This window comes from Pterocles gutturalis, unplaced genomic scaffold, assembly GCF_000699245.1.
Source record: "Pterocles gutturalis isolate BGI_N339 unplaced genomic scaffold, ASM69924v1 scaffold5535, whole genome shotgun sequence".
In the NCBI taxonomy this organism is placed as follows: domain Eukaryota; kingdom Metazoa; phylum Chordata; class Aves; order Pterocliformes; family Pteroclidae; genus Pterocles; species Pterocles gutturalis.
In genome coordinates this window covers 41,811-66,093 of record NW_010145737.1, presented here as the reverse complement: position 1 = coordinate 66,093, position 24,283 = coordinate 41,811, and the positions used below count along the sequence as shown (strand labels likewise).

At 37.9% G+C, this 24,283-nt stretch overlaps 1 protein-coding gene across 1 annotated transcript in view; it reads left to right on the top strand.

Moving 5' to 3' along the window:
* LOC104470521 (transcription factor SOX-5-like) overlaps positions 1-24,283 on the top strand; it is a 94,157-nt gene that overhangs the window by 34,636 nt on the left and 35,238 nt on the right. The window contains exon 3 of the mRNA XM_010085475.1: positions 8,061-8,271. Coding sequence (XP_010083777.1) covers positions 8,061-8,271 — 211 coding nt within the window. The remainder of the gene's footprint in view (positions 1-8,060; positions 8,272-24,283) is intronic.

The window sequence follows — 24,283 nt, the reverse complement described above, 5'->3', positions numbered from 1 at the left end:
ATTTATTATTTTTAAGCACAAAGATTACTAGCATGAAGATAACAAGGCTGTTATAGTACAACATGTTCTTTGTTTTTGCAGGTTATAGCTAACATATTAGGAGTTCTCAGAATTTCAGTTTTGTTTGTTAAGTATTTTGAAAGCAAATAGATGTAATCTTATATTGCATTCGTAAAATTAGTTTTACTGGAGAAAGAATCTGTAGGAGAGGTCTGGTCTGAGGATGAGTGTCAGGAATTATGTTGCTAACCGCACTTGCCCAATACGAAGTAGTCACTGCTGTTTAACTATATTTAATATCTTTGCTCTGGAGAAAGATTTGCAATTTACTTTATATATGGAGGAACACTTCATTGCAAGAAATGGGCCAAAGAGGTGGGCTAAAAATAAAATCAAAATCTGTAGCACAAAAGAAAATAATTTTTCAAAAACCCTGTTAGGCATCCAGTATAAAAAGGTTCTAAAAGTTCACTCACAACATTTTCTCATGTATTTTTTAGTACAAACAGATCCAGAGTTTGCATATAATTCTTTGATTTGTAATAAATCAAGTAGAAGTAGGGGATAAGCAGTAAGAAATACTAAATTTCTGCTGTATGTTTAGGGATGGGCTTGGAATGCAGAACAGCTAGAGGAGAAGAAATGTTTGAGTTAAAGCATTAGTTATCAGATTGTGCTCTGTACTATAGATAGCCTGATAATGGTCTGTTGATGAAGAGCAGAGAGTCAGCTAGTCGCACTGTGCTGGTTCCAAGGCTTTATTTTCAGGGACTATAATGAAATCAGTGGGAATTAAGTGAATATATATTATTGTGCATTTTCAAAAATTCCACTAAGCACCTCCTTATATCCTTAGATGCTTTAAATCCTTGAAAAATCTGCTCCTATGTTCTGTACATTACAGAGGATAAAGTTAGAAATCAATGCAAAATGGATTATAAGTTATTCCTTTTGTGTGAACGCAGCTGAACAGTTTCTTACAACTTATCTCCAAACCTCTGAAATGCTTGAAATTTTCTCTTGCTCATGCAGTTATGGCAGCAGTCTGAGTATAATGGTATTTGGAAAAAATCAAAGTACATTTCAGTGTTACTGTCAGATATTGTGGGGTGGTGCTTGATATATGGGCGAGTACTCAATTTCCGGTTTCGGGTGATTGGGCTGTAGTGCACCACAGAGTAATGTAAGAGCCGAGTATTTATTGCGTCAATAAAAATGAAAATACAACCGCTATGAGGCTTTTGTCCAATAATCTCTAGGCTTTTTACATCAATTATATAAAATGCCCTAAGCTACAGGAAATATTTATTGTTGTCTCAGTTTTACATATGGAGGAAAAAGGTAGAAGAACGGGAAGTGTCTGATGTAGCAGAGTTCACAAAGCAAATGGTCTTCTTTTTGAGCTTCAAATCATTTTCAGCCAGGTTCGTAGAAGTCAAACACTGGAAATATCTGTTAGTCTTCTTGTTGAAACCTCTGCCAGTGTATCTTCTGCTTCATCGAAAAGAGGTCATTGATTAGATACAGCACTTGATGTACATAAATACAACCTGAAGGACAAGAGGTGGTAATGCTTGCCCCCCCCCCTTCCCCCCCCCCCAAAAAAAAAAAAAACAACCAACAAACCCAAAACAAAAACAAAAAACCAACAGTACCAAGCAAAGTATTCAAAGTATTAACCTTTTAGATGGAGAGCTAGTTGTGATCTAAGTCTCACAATTTGTAATACATCCAGAACACAGATCATGGAGTCCTAAATGCATCATCTCAACAAAGACAAAACAAAATTTTTCTTGAGTGTATTTCGCTTGCCTGTAGCGTGATTATAGTAAAAAGAAAAAAAAATGCCAATCTCTGTTTAATCCACCCAATTCAGGTAAAATTCGTACTTCTCTGCAATGATGATTTCTTCAGTTGGCTCTTCAGATACATTCTTCAACTTCTTCACTCTCCATTACTTTTCAGTTACGTGTCATGATTAAAACCACAGTCCTAGAGAAGAAAAAATAAATCTGTATAAGAATAGCTGTCGGTTTGCATGAATCTAATTGCAGACCCAGAGCTCTTTCTAGGTTTGTTTACGGGACACCCTTCAGTGTCTTTTTTATCCCTCTGTGGATTACATGTTCTTGTCAGTTCTTACTTACTAATGGTTTATTTATCCCCTTCCACTTCTTTTTTTCCTGTGCCCTTTTACATAGTCTCCCTTTTTCTCATTGTATCCTCTACCATTTCTTTTAAATCTCCTTGAGATCATTCCTTTCCATCACTGATGAACAACTTCGCTCCATGAAGGAAACCTATGGACAAAAGACCTATTTAAATGTAAGAGAGAAGCAAGAAATTCTAAAGTGTAAAAAGAGCAGTGTCCACTGGGAAGCCTTGTAGAATATGTATTTCATCTTCCTGAAGGTGTCAGGTTGACAGCCACCATAAACCATAGAGATTTATGGTAATATCTCTCCTACAGCTGCTGTGACATAGAATGTAGAAGGAGAGAATTTTCCAAATCACTTAAGTGAATTGAACATACGATTCCCATTGAAAGTTGATGGCACTTATGCTCCTAAAGTTAATGACATTAATTAAGGCAAAAATTGTAAATGGAAGGTTAAGAAAAAATAAAAGATCGTTCTTGCTTTGTGAATATTATGTGTAGGTTTTGTTTCTTTTAAAACTTAAAAAATACCTGAAATGTCAGGTTTGGTTTTTCTCATAATTGCTGGTGGGCCTCCTGTGAGCATTGAGTGTGTTTTTATAGCTTTCAGTTTTTCACTTGAAGTATCTATGTTGTTGGTTCTTAAACATAGGTATTCATTTCCTAAAAGTTTATTAGGTAAAATAAGTAAAAATAAATATCAAACAGTACTAAACTGCTTAAGAATTATTTATCTTCATAAGTGTGAAGTATTCTGTTTTCTGATTGTCTCCTAGGTCATACTGTTACCAGCTTCCTGGTCACTATGGAGACTATAAAATAGATAGGCCTACATGTCTAATGTACAAAGCAGAGCAAAAAATTTGCTCTCATATCTTCTTTACACATTCTGAAAGAGCAAAGTATGGGCAAAATTCCAGCTTCAAAAAAAGAGCCTGTTAGGTTGCTTTTAGGATCGCAGGCTTCTTAAAATCAGACCAAACCAGTGCTTGTTTTAAAGACATAAGTATTTTATTCCAGGTGTTTTTGGCTGCAAAGCTGGAAGCTTGATTCTCATAATAATTTTTTTTTTTTTTTTTTTTTTTGCTGCAGATGCAGCCTCCTTGTATACCATATGGTGGTAATTAACAGCTTCAGACTTAGTTTTGAGTTTTCTTCTGCTTCGATTATTGGTTGGTTTGGGACAAAACTTTAATGTCACAGAAGCAGAGTTTTCAGTCTGAGTTTAATTGCAGGTAGGAATAATGGGCATCTCTAGATGAGGATGGAGAAGATGAGATCTGTTTGGAGCACTAAGAGATCATTTGGAAATCTCACCAAGTACAACCTGTTTCTTTTCATTAAGTGTTTTACTGTGCCTCTGTAGAACTGAAATAGGCCTCAGCTGGACCCTGGAAATGGAGAGAGACAATTTGAACGATACAGTTGGAATGAATAGTTTCTTTTAACTGCAAAATGTTTGCCCTTTTTTATGACAGCAATGGTAACATTGTGTAATCTTTAAAAAAGATATTGCTCAGTGAGGATAAGTCCATTGTCCAGTGACATGACTTTTCCTGTCAATCACAAAGGTGACAAGGGGGCTAGATTAAGTAAAGCTTGCCCAAGATTAACAAAGGAAGATTATTGACCTCATCCTGAAAGGGCAGAAGCCTGTTTTATCATTAAACCTTGGAAGAGGTATTTCCTCCATAGGTGGAAAGCTGTTTGGCAATATAGAGGCAACTTTCTTGTAAATGAACAAGTCTTCCTGAGGATTCTAGCTTGGAATAGAAGCAGAAGATGTGAAACGTGGGGAAGTCTTTTTTTTTTTTGTTTGGGTTTTGTTTTTTTTTTAATTTGTTGCTGTTGGGGGGGTGGGGGAAGAAGGCCCTAGGGTGTTTGATTCAGCCGGATCTGTGTAGGTCCTTGTCTGCCTTTCTGAAGTGGGAAAAGAAAGAAGCAGCAGCATCCGGTGTTGGTGAGTACAATCCCAGCTCGGAGTTCCATGACATGTTGTGCCAGCACACATTAGCAGAGCAATTCACAATGCAAATGAACAATAGAGCCCCATCCATGAAGCAGCTGCTAACTGCATAAAACTGTTACCGGGATGAACAGTGCCAGGGGCTGGAATGTGATCAAACTTGAACAGGTGAACAGTGCCAGGGGCTGGAATGTGATCAAACTTGAACAGGTGAAATGGTTACGCAGCTGAGAGAGATGGTTCTCTGGTAAAGGACTGTCCGGTTTTCCCCTGTTTTGGTGACTGAGAGGTAGTCTTTGTGTGGCTTGATAGACTTAATTTTAAAATTTCAGTAGTAGATATTTAGGTTCTTTAATACTTTTCGAATTGTTGTTGCTTTTCTCTCACTTAACTGAAAAAAGTCATGGGGATTTGTCCTTTCAAAAAAGGAACCTGCTAATTCTCACTTGTTGGGAGGGAAGTTCCTTCTCAGGGGATTAATTTTAAACTGTTGCTGACATATTTTTCTTGCCACTAAGGATTTATTTGAGTGTTTTCAGGGGACAGTTAAACTCTTATATGTAATATCAGAGGATTTTCCTTGCTAGAAGTTTTTTAGCTTCTACAACCATTGACATGAGTAGGTTTTGTGTGGAAGTATCCTTTCTTTTTATGTGGTAAAAGTAAAAATCCAGAACCATTGAAAGTTCTTCTTCACTTTCCCCAGTAATGGCGTAAGAAAGAGAAAAAAAGAGGGATGTAAAGCAAAAGCCAAGATAACAGTTGAGCATTTCAGGTGGTTGTTCTGAGTGACAGAATAAAAAGATCATGGACAAGTGGGGAAGACATTCTGGAGCTGCTGTGCTAGAGGATACGTGTTGAACTCTCATCAACAGCAGTAGCTGATGTGTGCACTCATCTGCTGGTATGGAAAGGAGAGGATTCCTCTTAGATTGCAAATCACGCAATGAATGTGTGATTGCTACAAATCTTTTTGAATGAATAATTCACTGGTGTACTGTAATTTAGCCCACTGAGATGTGATTGCAGCTGTTTCCCTACTGTATATGTGTTTTGATTAAGTGGAGTGTATCTTAAACCCCACAAGTGTATAAATAGCGCATGTATGTGATCTGCAAACACTGCATACATGCACACCTAACAAGAGCAGTGTAAGGAAACATTTTGCTTTGGGGATGATTACTTAGAGGATATTTTAATATATAATTTATCTTCTAAAAAATCTGTGTAGAACGCCTTCCTTTTCTTTTTTGCCCAGCTATGAAGCCTTCTTAACTATGGTACTGTGTAAATGCTTTTAGCCAACATTGTAGTAGCATCTCTGTGTTGTAAATGAGTTTATCATTCCAAGACCTTTACAATATAAGAAATTACTTCTTTTGTGCCTGTTTTACAGGTGGGAAACTGAAATGCAGAAACAAAAGTGACTTTTTCCATGGTTACACAGAACTTTTAAAAGAACAAGGAATTGAGTATCCAGAGTCCTTTTAATGATGCTTTACCCACAAACTACTCTCTTGTTCTTTCCCCCTCACACTTCTTTTTCCCCAGAAAGAGAGGCAGGGAAATTTTAGTAGTTTTGAAAGTACTTTTGGGTTCCATTTGAATGCCAAGCAATTTGTGATTTTGAAAATCACCTTATATTACTTTGCATATCATTCAGTCCTTGTGTTTTTCTGCTTCTTCTCTTATAACAAACTTATTTTATACTCAGAATATATTTGTACATATAAAAACACTTGTGGGTACCCAAGATGTACATGGAAACAGCACTGATGATTCATGAGATTTAGGCAGCTGTTGCAAGTACTTTGTGTCTGTGACCGATGTGTGACATACACAGAAACACTAGTGTCTTTGGGGCCCACTTTGGAATAAAAGCAAGAAACTAGTTCCTGGTAAAATTAGGAACAATGGTGTTCCTATACGTAACTGATGGTACAGGTGGATTTAAGAACTGTACCTAAGGATGGTATTTGGCTTATCTGTCTTCAAAGTGTGAATAAGAAAGCAGCTTTCAAGATACTTCCTCTTTTTGCCTTGCCCGTAGGAAAAAAAATGCCACTTAGTGATAATGGGTCTGAATGTTAGATAAAACCTGAACTGATTCTGAAGTTAACTTGTTTTGCTCATCAAGATCAGGGTTAAAAAACAGTTTATCCAGGTCTCTTTATGTAAAAACAATTACATTGGGCTCCAACTCGCATTTTAAGCCCACTGTTAGCAACTAGTAATTTTCCAAGTGCAGAACAAAAATGGAGGGAGTTGCAAAAAAAAAAAAAAAAAACATTTTTGTTGACTAGAGTTGGAAAATTTTTTAGGGCTTGGTCAAAAGCTCATTGACGTCAGTAGAAAGTCTCTCATTAACATCACTGGGTTTGGCTTTTGGGGCATATGATGGCCCAGATTGTAATCTCGGTTAAATCCGATTCTGTTAGGGAATTTATTCACTAGTATAACACATTCAAGCTGCTCAAAACTGTTTGCACTAGAAGTTTTCTTAACCAGAGGTAATCTTTTTGCCAAAATGAAGTAGTCTGTGAAAACAAATATATTCTTTACTTCCTAACTTCCGTGTTGCTTTATTTTAATTTTGTTGAGATTATTTTTAGCAATTTGTTTTCTGTTTATGAAAAGACACATTTTTTTGATGAAATATTGGGGTTTATTTAAGCCAGAGACACCAGAAATTACTAGGGAAAAAAAAGATAAAATTGTAACACAAATCACTAAAACCAGTATATGTGTTGCTTTCATACCCTGTAAAATGAACACAATTTTAAAATTATTAAGACTTTTTCAACCAAGTCTGTAACTCAGATCACAAGATGGTTCAGTGACTGTTTTAGAAATGATATTCATTAAACATCAGAAATGCAAAAAGGTAAGGAAATAGGATAATGAAAAAGAAAAAAAAATCTGAAGAGTCTAATCAAAATAAAAACTGTTCATGTTTGCAGCATTGTATTATGCAGTGTATGTATTCTGCAGCAAGCTTTGTTCGGAGACATTGACCTAAGTTTTGCAAGGTATAGATGGCATATGTTAGCGGAGGAAAAAAAAGTTTCAGAGATGTGTACAGAAGGGTAGGTTATAAAAGAGACATAAAAGGGTAAAGGAATACATGCAGGAACATTGCTTTATGTTGGAGGAGGCGTGGAGGAGAAGGCTCTCACATTAATGAAGGCAAGTTTGAAGATGCTGGAACCAGTTTTGGTTTCCATTAAAATTAATGAGTAGACCTGTATGGACTCTCACGTGAGGAGGATTGTGTGTGTGTTCCAGGAAGTCACAGAGTTTTGCCATTGTGCCGCCAGTGAAAGTCATTAGGACCACCTTTGTGAAAAACACTGTCTCTACAAGGAATGAACACATGAGATGTAAGAGGAGATAGAAAAAGAATTAGAAAACAGAAAACAATTGCTTCATCCTTTGCAGATGGGAGAACTATTTGAACTGTGAGTTAAAGTAAGTCATACGGCAAAGGGCATGTAGTATTTGGTCACTATTTCATTTCTTACAACAACTAGCCATCAAGGCATTAAGTACTTCATAAAGTCAGGAAATTAATGGTCCTTTTAAAAATTGAAGATTTTCAAAAGAAAACTGTAAAAGAACAAACAATTAAAGGTAATCAATACCATTGTTATTAGGAAAACTATGAGTACAACACCTCTCAATTAGGGAAAAACTGTATTTTATGTTTCTGTCTTGCAAGCTGATCTTTGTTCACTTCAGCCTGTAATCTTGGTTTATGCTTTATGGATAGGCTTTGTTCTGGGTGTTTTTGAAGTGTTGCATGCCTTTTTAAAGGTTTCAACAGAAGAACTAACAGCAATGAACTCAAAGAACAAAGGGATTGTTCTTTCTTTCCATGTTTATTTTTTTCTTTAAGAAAAGAAAGAAATGTTTCATCTCGTTTTTCTCCCCTTTCAGGAAGTTGATGGCAATAAAGTGATGTCTTCATTTGCCCCGCACAACTCATCTACCTCACCCTTGAAGGCAGAAGAAGGTGGGCGTCAGAGTGGAGAATCATTGTCCAGCACAGCCCTGGGAACCCCTGAAAGGCGCAAAGGGAGCCTAGCGGATGTTGTAGACACCCTTAAGCAAAGAAAAATGGAGGAGCTCATCAAAAATGAGCCAGAAGGTAAGGCCTGGGAAACTGGCCAAAATTTTCTGTTTTGTTTTCCCTTCTCCAGATTCTTTGGATGCGTATACTTTTTAATCTTCCCATTTTCTGCTCCATTTGCTTTTTCTTGATAGCAAAATCGAAGTAAAGAACTCATAGTTCTTGTCTACATTAGAGAAAAATTTTAGCCATATCCCATCACAGCTAGCATTTTCAGCTTTTCCCAAGAGAGCCTTTATCTAACATAACGGTCTTTTTTGTCACAGTTGCAATAGACACAGCAACCTCCTCAACATGGGTATGATGAACACTGTAATTTTAACAGCCTAGAGGTGATTTACACCACTGTTCCCCCCTACACCATTTCTACAGCAAAAAGCAGTGTTATCAGCAATGTCAGTTTTTTTGTGAAATTATCTAGTAGGCATGTCATTATTTGAAAGGGAAGAAGTTAAATTTGGAATTCTTGAAAGCTTTTGTCTGGAGTGTGTCCATGTCCTTTGCACCTATCATGTCATCCTCTATTTATCTGTAGTGCAGGTACTATGCGAACAGACACAGGACAGGCTTTCACTGTGTTATGTCTGGCCAGAAAGTTTCAACCTTGGCATATAAGTATCATCTCTGGAGAATCAGTTTCTTTTTAAGACTCTGTGTCCTGTCAGTGACTATGCCACTTGGGCTCTGTGGGCTGAGACCAAACATCTTGCCGCTGAGAAGCCACAGAGCAGCTTTCCTTTAAGTAAGATTTTCACTTCCTGCCTATTTGGGGCAGAGTCAGACCCCTGACTGGGAGGTGAAGTTCTCACTATGTTCTCCATAGGTATCCAGCATGCATATTTACAGCTAAATTTACAGGGGACTGTGAGCAAGGTGATGTTGTGTGAACATACTGAGCCTTATTCCCGAATGCACGGTAGTAAGACTTCATTTTCATTGATACTCACCTATCCTGTTGGAGAAATCTATCTTCAATGTTTAAAAGTATGGCCCTCAGAGTCCACCTCAACGTTGAAGCATGAATTGGCAGCACCTACAAGAAAATTTTAGGACAACCTGCATACTGGGATGAAAATACAGATGCAAACTCAGCCACGCTGTCATGTACGTGACAGGACTGTAAATTAGTCTTCTCTTTTTGACTAGAGCACACAGTAAAGGTCTGCTGGGAAACAAATTCTTTCTCTAAGCATTTTTTTAGTTGTTATGTATAATCATAGCATTTCATTTTGCATTTACATTGACCTAATGGTCAGTGCTATGACCTGCCTTGTGCCTTTGAATGGAAAAGATCTTTCCTGTATATGGTATGGGGTGGGGGAGGAGGAGACTGGACTTTATTAATAGAGAGGAAAGAACAGGGGGTTCTGGGCAATGTATAAATACTCTGTTGAGTATGAGGTTGTACAAGTGCACAGACTCCATTAAGGAAAGGCCACAGATAGACATGAGAATGGTTACAGAGCCTGTGCATTATCTGAGCTCTACTGAAATGAAAATATACAGTACAAACAAAAGATACAGCTTCGTGAAGAGATTGGGAGAGAGAGGAGGGGGAGCAACTGAATGTTGGGCTTTGCAAATGCATGCAACAGAAAATCTTTTCTTCCCTCTAGCCTTTGTTCTATTGTCTTTCAAAGGCCATTAAAATGAACAGCAGGTTGTGATGAAAATTTCATTAAGCTCTAGTTAAGTCATTATGAGGGTGCCATATTCATGTCTCTGCTTGCTCCCCATCCATGAAAAAATGAATAGGAAAGGGTTTTGCGGTTTGGTTTTGTTTTTTTTTTTTCCCTTTCTCCTTAAAAGCAAACTAACAAAAGTTCAGAAGTTAGAAGACAATGGGAAATGGGACGTTAAACAAAAGGAGGCCGGAGAGGTGAGCTGGCTAGGAAGAAAATTAGATGTGCATTGAAAGGTGATGAAGGATAAATGCATCATTTGACAAGTCTCCCTTTCCCTTCCCTTCAGCCAACGTGATTGTTTTTAGAGTGGCTAGTTAAAAAATATATATTTCTGGGTGCAGATGGCAAGACTGTTCTTAGAGGTGCTCCACAAAAATGAATCTCCCTAAAGAAGTATGTAATACTGCAAGCACAATGTCTTCTCTGTTTGAACTCCAGTAGAAAATCTAATTATTGTCATGTTGTCTCATGTAGTGCTGAAGTAAAATTGTCGGTCATCACTGGCTGCTAGTCAGGTAATTAGCATATGAATCATAGAATCACAGAATACCAGGTTGGAAGGGACCTCAAGGGTCATCTGGTCCAATCTTTCTTGGCAAAAGCACGGTCCAGACAAGATGGCCCACCGCCCTGTCCAGAGGAATCTTAAAAGTGTCCAATGTTGGGGAATCTGCCGTTTCCCTGGGGAGATAATTCCAATGGCTGATTATTCTCATTGTGAATAATTTTCCTCTTATGTCCAGTTGGAATCTCCCCAGGAGTAACTTGTACCCATTATCCCTTGTCTTTTACGTGTGACTCCTTGTAAAAAGGGAGTCTCCATCTTCATTGTAGCTACCCTTTAAATACTGAAACATGGTGATAAGGTCTCTCCTAAGCCTTCTTTTCTCAAGGCTGAACAAACCCAGTTTTCTCAGTCTTTCCTTATATGGCAGGCTTCCCACTCCTTTCATCATCTTTGTGGCCCTTCTCTGGACCTTTTCCAGCCTGTCCACGTCTTTTTTTGTATAGAGGGGACCAAAACTGAAGACAGTATTCCAGATGTGGCCTGACAAGTGCTGAGCAGAGCGGGATAATGAGTTCTTAATCTCTGCTGGTGATGCACTTGTTGATGCAACCCAGCATCCTGTTGGCTTTCTTTGCTGCAGCAGCACACTGTCCACTCATGTTGAGCTTGCTGTCCACCAGACTCTTGGGTCCCTTTCCACAGAGCTGCTCCCCAGCTGGGTAGATCCCAGCCTGTGCTGCACTGCTGGATTATGTTTTCCCAGGTGCAAGACTTCATGTTTGTCCTTGTTGAACTTACAAGGTTCTTGTTAGCCCACTCTTAGAGCCTATCTGGGTCAAATGAATTTCCTCATGAGTAAGGTAAGTTACAAGCGGGAATCTTTGGTAGTACATGTAGGTAACAGTTCAACAGTGCGTGATCACTGTGTATTTCAGGAATAGTTTTTCGGCTTACTAGTTTATGGAGCTTTGTAGGAGAAGACCAAGAATCTTGATTAAGCTTTGCTGCATTATGTCAGCAACAATAATATAATACTTTATTTATTTTTGGGAAGAAAGGGAAACATTTGCACCAGTAGCTGAGGATTAATTAAATCAGTTTCCTGTGAATCTTTCGCAGGCCAGATATAAGCCAGATTCCCACTTCTATATGTACTCAGAAGTTTATATATTATTTAACTTGTACAATAGGCTGTGTTTGCTCTGTTTTTATTGTTTGAAATTGTCTTCTGAATTACTGTGGGAAATATGCTTTTGAAGTATTCTTTCAAATGCCCTGCTTCTTCAAAACCAGAAAAAAAAGAGAAGGGCTGGGTAGACAACTTTAAGCCTTGATACAAAGCTCATATCAGTCAGGGAAAGGACTTATCTTTTCTTATATGGGTTTTGAGGACAAGTGAGATATTCCAAAATATTAATAAGAAGTCTGACTGGTTTTAAGAATCTTTACTGATACAAGGTAAATGTTTTTCTTAAAGTGTGTTTGTAAGAAAGTAAGAGTTAATACTTGGTAAATTTTGTCACTAAAGGACAAGGATTTTTACAGTGTTAGGGAACACACTGCTCAGAGTGCATGAATGCACACACGCATGTGTATATGTAAGCACATACATGTACCCATGCATATGCTGACAAGGGAAGCTCTGCTGTTCATATAGGTGGTTTCCATGTTGATTTATTGTATATATGCCCTTGGTTAATGTCCCCTGTAGGAAGACCTGCTACCTACTCATTCTCAAGAAGTTTCCAAAAGCTTATCACTTTCTTTTCCTCCTTGCGTATGTGTATGGTTTTGGTTTTCATAGGGGTTTATGCTTGGCTCTAAAGTTCTGTGGTTTTTTGGGTTTTTTTTCCCCTTAAACTTGCCATTTTACTCTTGCTGTATGAAAGTATGTGATTGACAATGAGTCATGCTGACACAGACATAGAGTGTTTCAGTCAATCTAAAACTTGTGGAATTTTCCTCATTACTAATACAGTGCTCATTTTTCTTCTCTCAAATTCTGCAGAAAATCCTTATATGCAGCTTTAGTATTAGGCCCCCAAAGGCATAAACCTATTACTGAAGTCACACAATGTTATTTTACATGAAACATTCTGTCCTTTCTAACTTGAACTTCAGAAGAGGAGTCAGTCCCCTTTTATTCCTGGTATACAATAATGAAGATAATGGAGTGGGTTTGGAGAAGCCTTATATACTATGACAGACCTCAAGCCCTTGCCCGAGGGTCGTCTGCCGACCATGGGATTCTTTTTGCAGCTAAAATCATTAGGCGAATGAGATACAGGCATGTTTTTCTTCTGTTTTCTTAAGGCATCAGAGGATGGCAGAGACTCTCTGTCTGTCTGTTCTCTTCATTTGTAGAAATGAAATGGAAATCTCTTTGAAGTCACTGAGCTTGACACAAGTTCATGAAAGCAAAGACCAAAGCAGCCACTTAGCTTTTTCTTGCACTGTTAATGGGATTGGATTGCTGTATTTTAATTTATGGCCTGTGCTTGTGGAAAATTAAATCTCTGAAATCTGTATAGCCTTTCCTCTAAATGTATGGCTTGGCTTCTGGAAAAAAAAAAAGTAGGCAAACAAGTAAATTCTCTCCTATTTTTAGAATCAGCCAGAGTACTCACTGGCTTCTTAAACATCCTAACTTTTAATTAAGAATCAATCTTCTTTTTCCATTTTGTCAGTATATGTTTGTAACAGGTTATGTATCTGTCTGTTTATCTTTAAAACTTCCATATTGTATCTTCTGAGGCCAGATCTATGTTATTGTACAGAATTTGTAGGAATTCTGTGTAAAAGGAGTCATATGGTCATCTACCTGACCACAAAGACTGCACATATGAACATGTGCACATGTGGGTGTGCTCATGCATCTGCATGGCTCCTTCTTCTGTAATAAGCACCTCTGAAACTCATTTGGTTTGGCCATTTAAAGGTATATTTTGAATTTTAGATAAATACATGTGCACAGATACACATCTATATAAAGTGCATGTATTAGATATATATTTAGACAGAAAGTACACATAAACACGCACACACAAGAATTACGTATATATAGTGTCTAATATTGTTCCTACTCCAAAATTTCAATCTACTAGTCCTTAGGTCTTTTGAGCAGGAACAATTAATCTCAAGTGTTTAGTAAGCAGGTAATATATATGTTTGCAAGGTTTTAACAGGCAATGTGAGTACTAGAGCCTCATGTATTATCCTATGCTGCAATACTGTAAGTAATTACTTTGTCGGAAAGAAAGGGATGAGAAAGGCCTCTTGGGCATGATTTTTGTCTTCTGAACATCCCCTGAAGGCTATTTGTGTTTGATGTTTAAGTTTACATTATAAATCACAACACCTGTTCTTGTGGTAGTTTAAATGGCTGTTGTTTAAGCGGTTCTGTAGTCTATAAAAGTGAACCATGTTGAATTCAGGCTCTCTGTCTGAAAAAAGATCCCAGAATATCTCCTAATATTATCAGACTTTTAGTCAACATATCTTGTAAAGGAATCAAGAGATCCCCCTCTTCTTAAGCCATAAATTCCAAAGCAGACCATTAATGGGCACGAGAAGGGAGGCCTTTGAAATGCAGACTCTTGTTTTTAGATCACATTTGATGAGATGGGAAGAAACAAAGTGAACAGAGTCGGGAAAAGCCTAAGGATACTCTAATTGGTTGAGGTTTGAATTTCTTTTATTTGGTTCTTCACTGTCCCTTTGACAAAGTACGTGTTGAAGAGGCTTTGTAATGCTGTTTCACTGAAGGACAAACAAGGATAGTTTGCAGCTGAGTACTTTTAACTTTTGTTCATATACTCCTGCTGCTGTGGAAGGATGCTTCAAGTGCATTGTGGTTCCGTGTTCATCTATGCAGTCTGTCACCAGAAAATGTGTCTTGTAGAGCAAAACAGCATCAAACTTCCATGCACTTCTTTCAAAGACCCTGCCATATGGAATTGTGCATTCATATACTGCTGATAAAAATAAAAAAATAACTAAAAAAAAAATCTGAAAGATGAAGTTTGTGAAATAGGCCTATGCAAAGAGAAGGCACTGTTAAATGCTGCAGTGGCTTAAACATTTGTTAGTAAGTGCTTTAACTCTAGAACAGAGTAGCCTAGTTTGAAGCTCTGCCAGCTCTTACTTGCTCAAAGTGAAGTTTATTCATTTGTCACCTTCAGTTTTTAAGTGTTTTCCTTCCTAATAGTTTAGCCCGATATTTTATTTCAATGGATGTTTTCAAAATTTACTTAGATTCCCTTCCAAGTCTGTCTTGCTTGCATCCTCAAAGGTTTTTAGCTTTTGGATTTTTCTTTTCTCTTTTGATAAAGGCATCTGAGATGCTGATACAGCATCTTAAATATAGAAGAAAGCATTATGGTCAAGTGAGATTCAGGAAACTTGTGCTTTTGGAGAGAAGATGCAGTCCCTCCCTCCCTCCCTCCCTGTTTTAGAATGAAAGTCTTCTCTGCTGGATCTCCATAATTAAAATTTCCTTCCAGGGTACATTCGCTACGTAATATTGGACAAGTAGCAGCCAAACCAAAATTGTTTCTCTCTCGCTTTCCATCTTTCACATTGCAACATGTAAATGGTTCACCAAGACCAAAATAATTATTTGGGCTCCTGTCTGCCCCTAGTTCCCCAGGTAGCCAGACTCATCAATAGTTGCGATTCATTTCAAAACCTGCTGCCACTCTTACCTGCAGATCATTTTGATGGGCCTGTTGCCCCCAATGTATTCCAGCTGGATCAGTTTGCTGTCTGCCTTCATTTTTTGCTCTTTTTTCGTTGTCTTCTTTTTTTTTCTTTTTTTTCTTTTTTTTTTTTTCCTTTTTTTTTACTTTACCCCTCCCCTGGAAAAGCTGTTAGCTTTCTGAGCTTCATTTCAGTCGTTGGATCACTGCTGGAGAAACCTCTGACCCACACTTCTAATGTACAAATATACATGAGGGAGTGTGCCAGCTCCTTCTATATGCTTATGTGCCACAGCTTTTGGGGATGTCATTTATTCAAGAGTGAAGAGCGCGCCACCTGTTTCTCAGGACTCTTGTCCCTCATATTAAAGGTTCAAGCCCTTACTGAATAGTAACATCTTAATCTGGGCAACATACACAACATTTAGCTGAAACCTATTTGTCAAGCTAGTGGGGTTTGTGGGATTTTTTTTTTCCCTCTCTCTTACCCCCGAGGCGCTTGTCATGACCGTGCGTATTAAAATTAATCAGACCTCCCAGGCTTGTGTGACTGTGTGGTTTAACATGAAGAAGTGGATATCAAGCATTTGCCCTAATTAAATAGGCCTGCTTGGTTTTGTTCTAGTGGATACTTGGTCTTTTTTTTAATAAGAGCTGCTTATGGAGGAGGCACGGCCAGCTCTAGAGTTAGTGGAGAGCTCACTTCAAAGTTTTCCCCACCATCTGTGCCCAGGATGCTGAGACCTGAAGGGCTCCCTGCGTTCTTTCTTAACAGCACAATTTGTGGGAAGTAAGTGGAGGGGGAAGGGGAAAATATGGCCAAATGAGCGAGAGAGTGATCAGGGAAGGAGAGGTGAGGAACAGGGACAAGCATGTGGATGGGCTTTTTGAAGTTGATTAAGATGACCTATCATCCTGTCTGATTAGCTTTAGATCTCAGTCTGTGCCATGAGCTATTCACAAGGCTGTCTTGTGTCTTCTGTTTACCAGCAGCAAGGGAAAGCCTCTAGTATGGCAAGGAGCAACATTTGCAGCAACTCCCACTTGCTTGCTTAGCTAATGAAGTAGCCTTGTGAAAACACTCTTAAGTTTGAAGCTGTTGATTACTTGTTTTAGTTACGTTTCTGTTTAAAGTTTATATTTTTAAGGTGATTTGAACCTTGCCAGTTTTACACAAATGTATACATCTCCTGGATTGTAAATAAGCTGCACTGGGAAGATAGAACTCCTTTCATCATCTTTTATTCTCATACAGTTCTGTTGTATTGTGGTTTCTGCATTGCCTCAGGAGAGAACATGCTATACGTGTGTGATTTCTATACTGTAATGTATACATTCAAAAAGTGCTCAGAACAGAGTAAAGGAGAGTTGGGGGGACACACACCCTAACTATTACATAGTAATTAAGGACTGTTACCATTTAGCAATTCAACAAGTTAATTTTAGCCAAAAATAGTAGAAAATTTGGAACGGTCAACATTTTTAGACAAAATGTTTCATTGGAAATAGTATTTTTTGTTTTTAGATGTTTAAGATGATTAATCTGAAAGAGAAATGAAAACATTTCAATTAGGATTAAATAAAACATTTTGGGTCAGGTGGAAACAGCTTTTTCCCTGGCTTCGTTTGGCAGCTGAAATTAAAAAAATTCAAACTATTCAAACGAAAATTATTTTCAAAACCTGGAAAGGTTTTGGGAGTGGTTTTGTATCTGATGACCTGAAGAGGACAAATGAGCAGTTGTTATAAAGACACTTAAGTGTATCTGAATGTTACGTGCTGTGGTTTTGAGGTTAAACTGTAATATTTTAGTCAGAAAAGCTTTCAGAATTTGATTTCCTCCAAATGTGCAGATTTCTGTGTCTTCTTAAGCCTCAGTCAGGAAGTTTCACGGTACCTAGGGCATTTTATTTTGAGACAGATTTTGGAAGTTTATCATACTTCATATGTTAGACATACTTGGCATGTCTTTGCAGCAGAAACCTATGAGTCTACTCTGGAGGGCCTAGAAATCTGCAGTCATTACACTCCCAGAATTTGATTTTGCTTTCTATTAAAATTTTTGTAATCCAGTATACAGACAAAAACCAAAGCTTTATTTATGTTTCCATAACAGTTCAAATCGCTGAAGTAAAACCCAGCAGGTAGGATGGTACTCCATTGATTTAAAAATGCATTGCACACCCATGCACTAACTCATTGCCATCTTTCACTCTCAGTATTATTCCTATTTTGTTTTTCATTTCAAACCTTGGCACAACCCAAGTGTAAAGAACCATATTGACACTGCCAAGCATCTGTCTGGTGCTTGACAGCATCATAGAAACCCTTCCACTGTTTCATCTGGGTTGCTATTGGTTATTTAACAACACAATGCAAACGGTGCAGTGTGGGTGTATATGAAATGGAAAGAAAGGTTGAGGTGGAGGGAAGGAGCCCTGTACAAGTAAATACGTCTTTCATCATATCTTTTGTTTGGTCTGTTTGCTATGTGCTATTCAGTACTCAATAGAAGTTGTTTGACAGTTCTGCAGAAGGGTAAGAAACCTTTTCTTAAACTTTTATTTTCCTGCATTTGTCTCAGTCCATAAAGTTTTCTGCTTTTGTTCTTCTTGGCTTTCTTTGTTGTCACCTGTCTGTTGTTGAAGGATTTTTGTTGTTGCTCTTCAGCTGATGTGACATAAGCTGATACTTATGAAACACTCCTTATTGAGCAGTGATCTTGTACAGGTGAAGTGGACGCTTAGAGAGCTTATGAAAGGTTTAGTGTGGTGGTCTTTGAGGCAATAGAGTTCTTTCAAGTTTGCATTTTAATTTATTTATTTTAGCCAGGGGATGAAAGTGAAAAGTGAATGAAGAGAAAAATCAGTCTGTGCTTTCTGCTTAAGAACGCCCTGTTAGCACTTGTGTGACTCGGTAAGGCTTTCTGAGATGTTTAGCCTTGATTTAATTCCTCCCAGCACATTAATATAATGTCTATGTAGAATGCATTGCATGGTGTAATTACTGAAGAGAGCAGTAGTTGGGAAAACAGACGGTAATTGAACACATGGCTGTTTATTACAACAGGACAGTGCTCCTACGCTGGTATTTAGGGCATTAATAGGGAAGAATTGATTTGTTGTTTTAAGATGAATTCAATCACTGTTGCTTAGGCCTTTGTTTGTTCAGGCCGAGTTATGCTTTGTTTGTGTTATGTGCCCAAGAGGTTTACACACCACAGCATGGCATTAGTCATGCAGAGGGCTTGGGAGCAGAGAGCCATTTAAATGAACAAAGGACATTTTTCTTTTTGGCTCTGTTTATCTTCCTCTCTAGTTTTGTTACCCTCTAATCTATCTCCATCTCTCTCTCTCTCTCTCTCCGTCTTTCTCCCCCCTCCTTTCTGCCCCAAACATTTTTGATCAATGCAGAGGTCCTTCCACTTTCCTGCTTCCCCCTCCTCTTTATTCACCCTCTTGAACACAAATGGAGCTCTGATTGACAGGTGGCAACATGGGGTTGTGGCATGGTGTAAATAGGAGTGGTTGCTCCCAAGTTTGTGCAAGGAAGAACTGGAGTTGGGTGCTGAGGTGGGGTGGGGAGGAGGACATTCAACTTGGAGGAAAATTATTAATTCCAAAGCAAACAGAGCACAAATCAGATGTACCATTGCCCATCTCGACTCTGGTGTTTTTTGAAAGAGGGAACGCACACACCTTTTGTGGCTCCTGCTGGCTTGCACTGTGGTTGGGCCCTGTGCAAGCCACATCCTGGGATTTAAGAACCTTCTGCCCTCTTTTCCTTTTTACTGACATGAATCGGAGGCAGGAATAGAAAATGGTATGACTAAAGTTGAATTCCTGGTCTTCCCCTTGTGAGCAGCATGGTTTATATGTTAGCCTTGTGCTTGAGAGGAATCTCATCTTGATTTATTTCTGAGTGTGGGAGAGTTAATAGACACTTTAGAATGATGTGGACCAAATTCAGCTCTTAGATGTAAGTTCTGAATACAGCAAGAGCTTTAAGAAGGCAACATTTGACCCAATACAGGATTTGTAAAGAACCCAACATGAATTGTTTGGTTTTATTTTATCCCTATACAGACAGGGATTATGTCTGTTGTTAGAAGGAACATTAGTAAGAGAACTGAAAGGTAACAACAACAAGAAGAAAGTCTGTGTGGTCATTAATTGCTAGAAACTTAGGTTTCCTAGATGGTGAGATACTTGTATCTTAAGTAATATAGTGAACAATCACTTCACACCCAGACTTGCTTTTTTGGAGATATAGAAGGTACTGGCTTATACAACAGCACAGGGAAGGAAAACCACAGGTGTGTGACGTGGAGAGTCAGATTCTTCCTGTCAGGGAGAAATAGCAATTTAGGACACACGTTCATACACTGCAACGTGCAAGGAAGGATATGAGCCTCAGTTGTTCATCTAAACCTTATAGCCATAATTAATTAAATTATTGAGTCTCCGAATAAATCATAGAAGCACAGAAGATGACAGCTAGATGAGGATCTGAAGTTCAACAGTGTTTTTATCCATGCCTGCAGTTGGTTGTGTGTGGGACATGCTGCTTGGCCATTACTGATAAATCTTCTCTAAATATCTAGGAAGTGTAATTGCAAAGGCTCAACCCTTATGCCCAAGGGGAAGTTTCTTTCCCACCTCAAAAAACCCCAAAACAATTATCATATTGCTCTGCCAACAACCGCGAATGAACACAGCTAAAGATTTATATAGCCCTGAACTTACAATTGGTGTCCAAGTACTTAATCAGAGAGGAAGGTGTCTCTCCCAACTTGTAAGTGGTTATCCAAGTGTCCTGTTTTTCCAGTACGGTTTGGAATGTTACATTAGTTTTGTACTGTGGATTAGCTCACACAATCTCAAGGTAAATAGTCTAGAGACAAAGATCACATGGAAGAAAGCCTCTCAGTTTTGTATGCATCCTTGATCTTTTTTTGCTATTTTTTTTCTGTTTTGCCCACAACACATATCCCATTTCAGTAGCTGAGTGCCTTATCTCCCACAGAGTCAGGCACCAGGGTGAAAAAAAAAAGAAAAAAGTCAACAACTAAGCAGAAAAATAGTTTCAACTGTAGTCATTACTGTGTCTTCACTCAAATCTTGTAAGATCACTGTCTTGTCACAAAGTGTAAAGCACATTAATGTATTTTTTCTGGGATGTATATACACTAGACTTAAAGCAATGTATTTCCAAATAGTTCTTTCCTTGTGTATGAAATTAATATATGAAGATGAAACTAGAGGACAGCAGGCTTTCACTAATGATTTTCAGCTGCAGCAATTCTGGATTCCACACTGAGCTCATGTACAGCCTTAATCAGCAAAGTTGTTTAACTAAATGTGGAGACATTTCACTGAAGATTATTTTATTTTAAGTCTTTTTTATGCATTTCCTCTTGCTGTGTCATCTAATTGATTCACAGCTCCTGTGAAGCTTTGGGGTATGGGACACACATCCAGGCAAATGCATTCTTCCTTTACAAGTTTGGCCAAGCCAATCCTGTCTGAGTTCAGAGGAATTAAGAAGCTGTAACTGGGAATCCTTCTGTAACTAACCATAAAATGATTAGATGAATAATACATATGATGTAGGGGTTTAGGCTATAACCTGTTCTTTCTGCTGAAAAAAAAAAGAAAAATGCAGTCCTTTTGAGCTGATCATGTTATTACATTACCATTTTTACCAGTATTTGTTGCTAGATTGGTTACTGAAAGGGGAACACAGTATTCAGTGGATGTTACACAGTATGCATGACCCAATATTTTAAAGTAACGGGGCCCACAGAAGACAAAAAGACAACAAAATTAGAGGTGCTTTCTTACATTGCCAGACTGCAAAATTTTCACAATTTTTCTAATGTAAACTCTTTTCATTGGTTGTTGGTTTTGTCCTGGCCTTATGCCTTAAATATAGCATGGAGCAAACTGCTATTAAAGTGCTAGAGAGAGTTCAGCTGCCAGTTCAGTTTCATCCTTGGTTTCTCACCTGTCTTTGCTAATGATTGATCTGCTTATATTGGGCATTATAAATGTTCCGCAGAAATCAAACTAAATCTATCAACTACCACACTCCCAAGTATTTTCAGGAGCAAATGAGCTGCAGCCATTTTTTAACTCGTCTGCTTCAGCTCTTGTAGTAGACAGGTCCCTGTAGATATAAAGAGAAGCATCAAGCAGGTGAAGAAGCATCAAGAAGGGAAGAATGAAGATACCTTCTGTATTTGCATAAACAGGCACCACTGTGGGACAAGGACATGGGGATATAATTTTTGTAAGCTTTTCAGCAGCTTTTTAAAGGGAGGTTAAAAGATGTGCTGTACTATTCTTCAGACCTTCTCTCCTTCCTTAGGCTGCACTCTTGCTATCTAATTGATCTTGGGATATGGAAAATACTAGTTGAGGATTTGTTTGTTTGATCAATTTTTTTTTTTTTTCCAAAATCTTTTTCCTAGTAGAAGAGGATGTTGAGATTGCTTAGGCAATCCCAGGTGGCTTTCCTTAAAGGCTGAATGCATTCCATAAAGCTGTCAGTTCTTTAGCTTAGTACTGGGTCTTAGCGTATTAATTCAAGGCTTTCAGTGATCTAGGACACAACATGTGCCAGGAGTGGGAACTAAAATTAGAGGCAGACTTTTGGCTGTGAGAGCTGCTTGAGGCTACTTGGGGTGAAAGAGGAGGGAAGAGGCCTGACGTCAGTCACAGCCCAAGGACTGCAAGATGTCCAAAGCATCCCCTCTGATACAGGTTTTTTTGAAAGGCATGCTGTAGTGAATGACCCTTCCTTTTTTGTCTCATCACACTCATTGATACAGCACTCGGTGGTTCATTTCACACTCCAACTCCTTGTTGAAAGCTCTCGTAGTTCACTTGTTACAGCAGAGTCCAGTTCTTGGTATACTGGGATTGTGATTCCTCCCCCACCCTCCATTCTAAAAGAAGAATGAAAATTTAAATAGCAGCTAATCTTTGGTAACATGCACCTAAAAAAAAAAAAGTGAAAACATTGTGAAACAAGGTGAGATCCTTATGAAGGATTCTGAGTTTCCATTCATAGAGAACAGCTCTTGATGAGGTAACCTAATGGTAATAAAAAAAGATGAGGTGAAATAGGGCTGAGTGACAGGAAAATTGCTTCTTCCTACTTCACTTCAGTGAAAATATTTTATTATGTCAAATTTTATGCTCTTGTCTGTATGCAAGAATCATTTCCCTGTATTTTTTTTTTAATATATCATAATTCTGTTAAGGACTATGAATGAGGAATAATTAGGCATTATTGTTTGGTTACATAGATTCTCTTGTGATCCCTTCTTGTTTACTTCATTTAAACTGTTCTTGCCGTGTAGAAATAATGACTGTGTTACTTCATGAATATGAAATTACAGAGACCTTGGTTTAAGTTGCTGTACTTGTTCCTCCTGTGATCATTTCAGGCCATCTGAAACATTCTTTCTTCATGAAGAGATACATACTCAGAAAAACAAGTTCATTGACATTTAGTCTTTACTGAAAGATCTTCAATCTTTACCTTATCCTGGCTTGTCTCTTTCTAATAAAATTGTAAGGCTGCACATCAGCGCTGGTGTGGCATTCACATAAACATGAGGGGGTCTCTGGTGTAAATAAGATACATAGAGGCCATTCTGCAATGCGAGAATTTTGTCTTATATTCAAACGCAGAAAGATCTGTAAGTTTTTATTGTTAGTGAAAAAACCTTTTCCTCTGAAATCTGTACTGTGAATCTAAACTCTGATATTTTGCTTCTATTCATGTACAGCACTTTCTTTGATGACTGTTGGAGTTCTGATCTCACAGGGAGAGGAGAATATTGTAGTTGAGATTTCTTGAACAGAGCTTAGGGGATAATATTTTGTTTATTTTGTTTCACTAGATGCAAGCTAATCAGAGAATAATTAACAGCCAAAATGCCAAGGTCCTTATTCACGTAAAGGATCTGGTATTGAAGTCCTCAATAAAGTAACACTCACATTGAATTCAATGAGACTTTAAACTGAACAAATGCTTCAGGATTTGGCCCCAGCTATTTTCTCCCTGTCAGTTTTTCATGAGCATCCCATAAAAGTGTTTAACAGTTGTAATGACTTTGATTTTTCAATGTTTTGGAGAAATTTGCTATCTCAAGATGTGAAAAAATGTTGAAAAAAACCCCACATTTTTTCTGTTGTGATGTCAAACGTACTGTAAGCAAATTCAAAGGCTGTCTCACCTCATGCTTGCTGATAGGCACTTTGTTAAGGACATTATAAAGAGAATGAGAAATTCCCAGGAGGAAGAGCTACAGCTGATAGATAAAGGTATTTTACACCTCATCGTAAATTTTTGGGATTGAGGTGAAATTTAGATAGGTAGCTATAGATGCCAATACTTTGTTTGTTTGTTTTATAAATGAAAGGAAAAAAAAGTGCCACTGGTAAGATCACCATACAGAGCCTGGTGTTTAAATGCCATGATTTTCTGTCAGAAGAAGCAGCTAGTGTATCTGGATTCATCCTTTGCCTTGCTTTCCTTGGTTGTCACTGGTTGTCACTCCCAGGCTGAGACAGATGGCTGCTGGTTTAGTTGTGTGCGTGGGAGACAGGAACTTCCACATGTGATTTTTTACCATTTGGTAGTAATTAGTTTGTTGTATAAATTAACATTAACTGAACCATTCTTCAGGCATTGTTTGTAATTATCTTCTTTGAGCCTCTTGAGTTGTATAAAGAAATAAAAAGCGGGGAAGAAACTGCTGCTTATTTTTAACAGAGAAAGGACTCTATCGTTAAGAAGAACAGAGCAGCAATTATCATTGCATGCCTAGTAGAAAACATCAAAAAAAAAAGTTTAAAAAGCAAGAATTATTTTTTCTGTAAATTTTAATGTAAATTAATTATTTAGAAGTGCAGATTTTATAAAATTTGTAAGAATGAAGTATGAATAAAAGCAATAGTGATCGTGCCTTCATGATGTCAACATTATTACTGCTATTACAAATATCACTGCTACTATTTCATTTGGTGTGTGTTTGTGAAGAGTAGAGGGTTACTTTTTTTTTAAAATACATGTTCTCTCAATTTTATTCCTCTCCCCCCCCCCTCCATTTTTGGGGTATTTTTTTT